Here is an 8213-nt window from a genome sequence, read left to right as displayed (position 1 = left end):
CATTTCCAAACATTTGGAAACGATGTGAGGGGCTAAGGACAGAGGGTGTCGTATTGTCATACTGATATTCTGTACAAACTGTGAAGTCCACTGAGACCAATGTAACATTTGTGATATTGGGCTATATAAATAAACATTGATTGATTGATTGAAGCAGCTTTAAAAGTAAATTATTGTTTTTTTTATTGATTTAAAATCAACTCACTTGATTTTAAAAGGTGAGATGATGATACAAATGATTATTAATAAGTTACTGTCAGACATATCGTTTTAAGACTAAAAAAAATTGTTTTAGTTTTCATTTTCCAAGCAATAGTGACAAACTGATTCAAGTTTCTGGATTTGATGAATTTCAGGAATATTTTAAATAAATTGTAATTAGCATTTTCTTAAATATTTATATAAATAGTTTACTATTAATCAAGAAGGTAATTTGACATTGCAAACAATGGAACAACAACATAAATTCCAATCAATACATTCAAGAAAACACATCAACTTGACTGATTTTTACAATATATTTAATTCAATTTTTTCTTACAAAACAATTCCCTCATAAACCAGAACACACAAAATGCATAAAGAAAACTGTACAGTCAGTTTCATCATGTCTGAACGTGTTCTAAACATGAACAATGTTATCTACAACAGTGGTTCCTATCAATGTCTATCACACCAAGCGGGTCAGCTGAGCAGCCCCTCACAGGAGGGTTCGAGGAGAGGGACTTAAATATTCATGTGACACTGAAGGTAGATCCAAACAAATAACACGAGCTAGCCAATTATTTAGTAATATCAGCGAGTGGGCTGCAGTCTCTTTGTTCTTGATCTCCGGGGCTCTAGTAGCGGTGTCAAACTGCTGAATCGACCTTAAGAGATAAGCTGACGGACGTGTCGAAGAGAGGGAGGGAAGGTGACTTTTTCACAAGTAAACCGTGAGTGAGTGCTAGAGATCATTGAGAGATGATCATGTTGAAGGTCTGTTTTTATTACATGCATGTCTCAGAGCCGCCCAATACTGTAGATGCTCATTTAGAGCCACCAGGGGAGTGACTTTGGATGGGAAAGTGACTTTACGAAGCCTCAGAGCCTTTTTTTAAACAGTAAGAATATATTTATTTTTGATACAGTGAGAAAACTGGGCTACCAATTTGACAAATTTCCATTCATAAACATAAATGTATGTCAAGATAGTATATTTTTCTCCTCAGTGCAACAGTGGTCTATCATTGAGTCATCAACAGGCTTTCATGCCAGAAAGTAACTTCATGGCTGATTAGCAGCAAATACCTAAATTACAAACAAGAACGACTAATCGGCTTCACTCCTGCGTTTTCTTTTTTTCCCTTACCTACACATTGCATCGCATTGGGGAGTTACAGGCACAACTACGTATTAGGAGATGATAGTTAGTATTTTATGTGGGCCGTTGTTTATTCCTGGGGAGGAAAAGCAAACCACATTAGCAGATATTCTCCATTCACAAGACTCCAGCTGGATGATACTCTCTTCCTTAAGCACTCCTTCTGTGGAGTTGTATGTAACTGCCAAACAAAAGGGTCAACAACTGCACATTTCTATAGGCTGTGAGTATTTGTACAGTGGTCACATACTGTATAATATACAAGAGAGCTTGCTGAGATCATTTAGAAGATATCTATCTTTCCATGCAGGGACTGAGCATTAATGCTGCTTTTTCTAAAGTACTTTACATTGTATTTGATATGAAAGATGTATTTTTATTAATGAATTGATTATACTGTTTTGCCTATAGCTTGTCTATGCTGGTTAAATAAAGTTCATTTAAAAAATAAATTAAAGTATATAAAAAAAATTGCAATTAAAGTGTTCTAAGTGTGTCTGTTTTATAAATAACAATTCATTAAATGTGAATTTAGGGAGAATACACATTTTGCGTGTAAAACAGCCAATTCACAGTAACCCATCATTTATTTTATAACCTAAAATGAGAAAACATCTCTGCCAGATGGTAAAGGATATTAACACTGAATATTAGGGGATAGTAATTGTTTTTAGTATGTTAATTTGAAGCTTGGAGGCAATGACAAAAAAACAAAGAAAGAAAAAGTGTTTTCCCCAAGACTGGCACTAATGTTAGCCCTACATCTACGTGACATTAAGTGTGAATGTTGGATAAATATGAATGTTTCTCGTCACTACCGTCAAAAGGCATAGATGTTTGAGAGATTCCAGTAACTTCTGATATCATTATTACATCTGCAGAGCTGCAGTGGCGTTGTCTTGTTGCTAATGGATCATCATTACGATTATTAGTGCAAATGGGAAAAAGCAAATTACACAACCACAGAGTGAACATACCTGCTATTTTGAAGGACAAAGAGTTGCTGGTGTTTATTCGGTTCCTGCCTCGAGACAGATAATACCAGGGTTGTTCAAAAGTAGTGATACAATGTCGATGTTTAAAACAGTACGGTAGGTTAGTGTCAGTGAAACAGGCTGTTATGCCTGTGCAAATGTGGTTGCTTTTAAAAGTTTTTCTTGCAGACTAGACAGAAAGAAATACAAACATGTTCTATGTGTAACAAAGTGGAATAACTAACACATGGCAAGCGTAGTACCTGCCTTAGAGATTGATCTTGATGCACAGCTCTCAGGGAGGAAGTAAAAATGCTCACAGCCCGTTCGATAGCGAGTTGATGGCACTTTGGCGCGGCCTCAGCATGTGGGGTCAGAGTAAAGAGGAGTCATTACCCTGAGGAAATCTGCTAAGTGGCATTTTCAGGCTCTGCAGATCAGAATTGTGCTGCAGGTACAGAATAAATGTGAGGGACAGCAGGGGAGAGATTACACCATTGCAAGAGACCGCAATATGTACTGTTCATTTCTGGTTAGGCTGCCTTTGCGAGCGAAAACATCCAATGACAACAGCTAATGGACCAATCGGGCTCTTTGGATAGACAATGTAAATAGAAGGAATTACACATGTGCATAAAGCCAACCTCTGCCGGCATGAGAAGAATGAGAGCTTTCAGAGGGAGGATACAGTACAATACCATGACAAAGGCCAATAAACGGATGGGTTGGTAGCTTTTAAAAGGACTCAGAACACACATACACTAAAGGCAGACAGGACAGACGGACAGTTTCTGGTGATTATATGCAGCACTGGTGATAACGACAAACATTGTTGAGATAAACAAAATCGGAAAGCTTTTTACTCTAAAAAAAGTGAGCATTGTGCATAGTTCATAGTTTGTTAATAACCCCTCTTCAGGTACCTATTTGCTGTGATAGCATGGAAGGAAGTGCAATAATGTACAATTCTGTATATTTAAGTGAACATAGATCACTGTTGCACTGAACGGCATTGACACTTTCTCCCAATAGAAATATCACAACAGGGTTTCTTAATGTTTTTCTCAATTACTCTAATTTTAAGTGTAGTTTTGTTACAATAAACCCAGGCATGTATCCCTCTCGCTCAGTCCCAGGGTTGAGTCCACAACTGATCTTCACATAAATCTGTATAATAGGTAATTTGGCCTGATCTTTCCTTTTTTTCCATTTACGTTTGTCTCTAATCTTCATCTTTCTTTTTTTCCCCTTTTTACTCATACCTCGCCGACCCAGACGACTGTGTTTCCTCTCTTGATGTCTGACACTTCACAGTGAGGCGTTCTCTGTTTACCATTCAGGACAAAGAGGGACTCGGCTGACGGCGTCACAAGGTACTGTCCAAACAAACCGCTGGAGACCACTACTCTGTTGGGGCCTCCCCAGGGCCAGGCTTGGGGGGCCAGGGGCTCCTTGAGGCTCCGCAGAACCTCAGTGCGGCCCGAGGACAGATCGGCAAACAGCAGGTCCGTCCCTGAGCTCGAGGTGGCGACAACCACGTGCTGGTTGGACTCCGTGAAGGACGGCTGGAAAGCCAAATCGGACACAGCTATTGGCTCGTCCACTTCCTGGTTCAGACCCAGCTCCCCCTGGAACGACACTGTCTGTACTATCAACTTGGAGCTCTGAGGGTCGGGCGTCACAATGTAGCGGCCATCCGGCGACACAAAGGCCTGCCCAGTGATGTTCAGGTTTGGACCAATCACTGCGTCCGTCACGCTGTCGATGAGCAGCTGGGGCGGGGCTTTCAGGTGGCTCTTGCTCTCGCACTGGACGAAGTAGAAGCCGCTCAGGTGTGTGTACGCCATGCTGACCGGTATGCAGCTGTAGTTCTTCAGGCTGATGGTCTTGACGCGATGGAAGGTCTCAAGGTCGATCTTGTGTACCGCAGGTTCGTTTTTGAGGAAGACGAAGGCAAACCTAAATTGACAAAGGTCAGAGGAAAGGTTAATAGCCTTTCTAGATTTTTGGGGGCAGTGATTATCAAACATGGAGATTCTCATTTGCTCTTTTCTCCTTCGCTTCAGAAGGACAGCCGTGATGAGCGAGCAATGAGGTCGGAGGACGATGAAGGGGTTAGTGTGAGTGTGAGTGTGTGTGTGTGTGCGCAGGTTTGCTGCTTTACCTCACGTGTGTGATGATGAGGTTGGTTGGAGGAATAAAGAAGTCGCTGACCCTCTGGAAAGTTGTGCGGATGGCATGATGCACCTCTCCCACACTGGCTTGAGGAATGACCTATAGACAGTGCACAGAGCAGTATAAACATTAGGTATCTATAAGAAGGATTATTACCATGATATGGACAATGATATTTTCCATTTCAATGTATTTTGGGAGCAGAGACTGTAAGCAAAAGATTTACACAATTCCAAATAAAAATGTTATTCATTGACTCATCGACTTTGCAGATGGATATGAACATAGTTAACTTCAAATCTGGCCAGCACTGCAATGTCAGAGTTGCAAAAACATTAATTTAAAAAACAAAAAGAACGCCATAATTAAAATACTATTTTTACTGAACCAAAATGTTAATGCTGCTTGAGATATTTTACTACAAACACAATGCTTCTGTACATTCCTATGAATATATCTACAGCCAGAAAAATTGTTTCGTTTTGGAAAATATTAAATCAAAAATGGAGGAGGAGGCATTGTTGGAGCAATCTTCTTAGATCTTACAATCATCAAGTACTCATTCATAAAATGTCTTATTTTAATTTCTCACCCAGTGCAATAGACTGGATGAGCTCCTATCTGTCAGATAGAGTTCAGTGTGTTAGGGTAGGTGGCGAGACATCACCACCCCTGAGGAATGAACTGGGTGTACCCCAGGGATCTATTCTGGGCCCAATTATATTCAGCCTCTTTATAAATGACTTGCCATCAGTGGGCACTGGATGTGAGGTGAACATGTATGCTGATGACACTTTCATTTATGTCAGCTGTATTAGCATTATTATTATTAGCATTATTTTGTAATCTGCCATATATCTATTGTTGGGGAATGTTCGGTTGTGTTTGTGTAATGTGATAAATGTAAAAAATAAGTACAATTTAAATAGAGCAACGTTCTAATCTATATCTAACCATNAATGGTCTCACATGCAGAGCACACAGTGAAATGTGTTCTCTGCTTTTAACCCATCCTAGTATCAGGAGTCTAGCACCAGGAGCAGTGGGCAGCTACTGTTACAGTAGCTGCCCACTGCTCCTGGTGCTAGACTCCTGATACTAGGATGGGTTAAAAGCAGAGAACACATTTCACTGTGTGCTCTGCATGTGAGACCATTAAGACCAATTCTATTCTATTTATATCAGAACTAAAGACATGTCAGTGAGCGCTGGGACTCATGCATCTCTCTGTTAATAAGATGTCTGTGTAGATACACTAACGTGATGTCACTTCCTGTGTGTGGCTGCACTTTAAGAGGTTTAGTGAGCAGACGTGTTTACTGCGAGAATTTAACCAGTGTCTCTGTATGCAGGGCTCCATTCCCCCCGTCCTCCTCAGCTCCATGACCACGGAGGGCGTCTGCGAGAGGGTGCACCTGATCGAGGGCATCGACCAAAGCATGATGGGAAACTACAGCGCCACCATCAGGAAGGTGTGTGTGTGTGTGTGTGTGTGTGTGTGTGTGTGTGTGTGTGTGTGTGTGTGTGTGTGTGTGTGTGTGTGTGACACTAACGTGTGTGTGTGTTTCCAGGCGAACGTGAACGGCCGTGTGCTGACGCAGTGTAACATCGACGAGCTGAAGAAGGAGATGAATATGAACTTTGGAGACTGGCAGCTGTTCCGAGCCTCGGTGAGGAAAAACTCTTCCCATAAAATCAGATTCTACGGGACTAAACACACATTCCAGAGATCACCTTATGTTCGGGACGGGAATTAATGAGTCAATATCTTCAATATTCATTGGATCATTCAATTCTTACACAATTCTGAGAAAACAATTATTATATTGTTTTACCACTTGTTATCCGAATTCCCACTTTTTTCTCAGAATTCCCACTTTTTTCTCAGAATTCCCACTAAAGTCTTAGAATAAAATGTACATTTGTCTCAGTGGACTTCACAGTTTGTACAGAATATCAGTATGACAACACGACACCCTCTGTCCTTAGACCCTCTGTCCTCAGACCCTCTGTCCTNGTGTGCCTTGGCAGTCTCAGAAAGATAATACATTTGCAACATAGGTAGTCCAAATGTTTGGAAATGCATGTGTGTATAATAGGAAGATGAATCCATGAGTATATCCATTCAGGACTTATGATCCAGGACCACAGCCACGACTCAAGATCCAGGACTCGCAATCCATGACACAGGACCGCAGGATCATCCATGACTCCGGATCCCGGCGTATATAGACACCAAAAAGAAAGAAATTTGGGGAAGCTGGGTTAATCGGAACATGAGAGTACACAGGTATAGACAGAGAGAAGGAAGAAGTAAGATGTCCCCCAACAAACTAAGCCTATATCAGAAAAACTAGGGGCTGAATCTAATCAGCCCTAACTATAAGCTTTATCAAAAAGGAAGGTCTTAAGCACACTCTTAAAAACGGATAGGGTGTCTGCCGTCCGAACACAAACTGGAAGCTGATTCCACAAAAGTGGAGCTTGCTTAATTGCTTAATTGCTTAATTGCTTAATTGCTTAAACACATGCTTAATTGTAAGCATGTGCTACTATTTTTGTATTGATTCATATGGTAATTAACAAAACAAAATTATCATTAAGAATAAGACGCCCAGAAAAAGTCAACTTGAAGTCGTCGTCCTCGAAGTCCTTAGTGATCTTAAACAAGGGGAATACAAATGTGACCTGAATGTAAGAACAGGAAAACCGTGCATAATTTAAATCATAACCAAATATGTTACACTGTGTTATTTCTTAACTATTAAGTTAAATGACCATCAGAAGACTAGCTGCTGATGCAAAAAACATTCACATAAACACCAATGAGAAAATTAGCCTATGGAAAATGACAGGACATTTGGTACAAGTCCCCAGATGTGATGTGACATCCGTTCCCCATCCCTGCCCACACGGCCATTAATAGTCTTGGTCCAGTGATAGGCGTGCATCGAGCCGGCCTTCACTACGGTGAAAGTTAATGTAATGGTAATGTTATCTATTGTCTTAACGCACACTGACAATCCATGGCCATTCATCCATTACTTGCTCTACTGACAGACGCTGTCAATACCCCCTCAGCCTCAGAGTGAAACAATGAGGTGAAAGGGAGAAGAAAAGACTTCCTGGAGCCAAACATCGGTGAGGTAGGACAATCCGATCACACAGATAATTACCTTCCTGTTCACGCCTGCTTCAATTTCCTGTGAATCCCAACAGAGTGGAGACAGGAAGACGCCGGCTTTCATCCACGGCTTACTGACGTATCTGTGGACAAACCACAACATAATCACACATCCATCCTCTTCCGAAGGGCTGCAAATAAAAAGGTTTTCAATCTGATATCAACATGAACTGGCAACAATGAGAAGTGATCTCTCAACTGCTTTACTTTATCCATATGACCTTCAATTCTTTATCAATCACTTTATTTTTCAACAAACTAAACTAGGACTTCTTGAAGATAATTATCGAGATACTATACTATGACTCTTTTTATATTATTTTCGACATACAATAATATGACTTTTTTCCAAAGGCCAAACTGTTGACTCTTCTACCATTTAAACTCTTCTTTTTCGTAAGTTTGTTTACCAAAACTGTCATAAAATATCAGTAAATAAACACAAACTCTGAGGATTAGGTTTGGTGGATTAGGTGATAATTGAATTATTCCAACATTAAATGTGATAGCAGCCGGA

General features: G+C 40.5%; 3 protein-coding genes across 3 annotated transcripts in view; 2 read left to right on the top strand and 1 right to left on the bottom strand.

The window, feature by feature from the left end:
- The window catches only part of LOC104945699 (follistatin-related protein 4-like), a 33807-nt gene extending 33039 nt beyond the window's left edge, over positions 1-768 (top strand). The window contains exon 10 of the mRNA XM_010771407.1: positions 652-768. Coding sequence (XP_010769709.1) covers positions 652-768 — 117 coding nt within the window. The remainder of the gene's footprint in view (positions 1-651) is intronic.
- Positions 769-3431: 2663 nt separating this feature from the next.
- On the bottom strand, positions 3432-5064 carry LOC104945698 (follistatin-related protein 4-like). The gene is made up of 3 exons (XM_010771406.1): positions 5059-5064; positions 4502-4611; positions 3432-4296 (listed from the first exon to the last, which is right to left on the bottom strand). The coding sequence occupies exons 1-3, from the start codon at positions 5062-5064 to the stop codon at positions 3594-3596; spliced, it is 819 nt and encodes a 272-aa protein (XP_010769708.1). The 3' UTR covers positions 3432-3593.
- A 640-nt stretch (positions 5065-5704) lies between these two features.
- On the top strand, positions 5705-6317 carry LOC104945686 (kinase D-interacting substrate of 220 kDa-like). Its single transcript, XM_010771394.1, has 2 exons — positions 5705-5984; positions 6084-6317. Exons 1-2 carry the CDS (start codon positions 5859-5861, stop codon positions 6267-6269), a joined length of 312 nt encoding a protein of 103 aa, XP_010769696.1. The 5' UTR covers positions 5705-5858; the 3' UTR covers positions 6270-6317.
- The last annotated feature ends 1896 nt before the right edge of the window (positions 6318-8213 follow it).

This window comes from Notothenia coriiceps, unplaced genomic scaffold, assembly GCF_000735185.1.
Source record: "Notothenia coriiceps isolate Sejong01 unplaced genomic scaffold, NC01 NC01_scaffold00009970, whole genome shotgun sequence".
In the NCBI taxonomy this organism is placed as follows: domain Eukaryota; kingdom Metazoa; phylum Chordata; class Actinopteri; order Perciformes; family Nototheniidae; genus Notothenia; species Notothenia coriiceps.
This window is presented reverse-complemented; position numbering and strand designations above follow the sequence as displayed.

What these genes read in the sequence shown, in the direction of transcription:
- LOC104945698 (XM_010771406.1), bottom strand. An exon ending in CTCATCATCACACACGTGAG is followed by an intron (nt 4,297 to 4,501) that starts GTAAAGCAGCAA and finishes TTGTCAATTTAG; the next exon opens with GTTTGCCTTCGTCTTCCTCA.
- LOC104945686 (XM_010771394.1), top strand. Translation starts at nt 5,859, where the DNA reads ATGCAGGGCTCCATTCCCCCCGTCCTCCTCAGCTCCATGACCACGGAG. An exon ending in ACAGCGCCACCATCAGGAAG is followed by an intron (nt 5,985 to 6,083) that starts GTGTGTGTGTGT and finishes GTGTGTTTCCAG; the next exon opens with GCGAACGTGAACGGCCGTGT.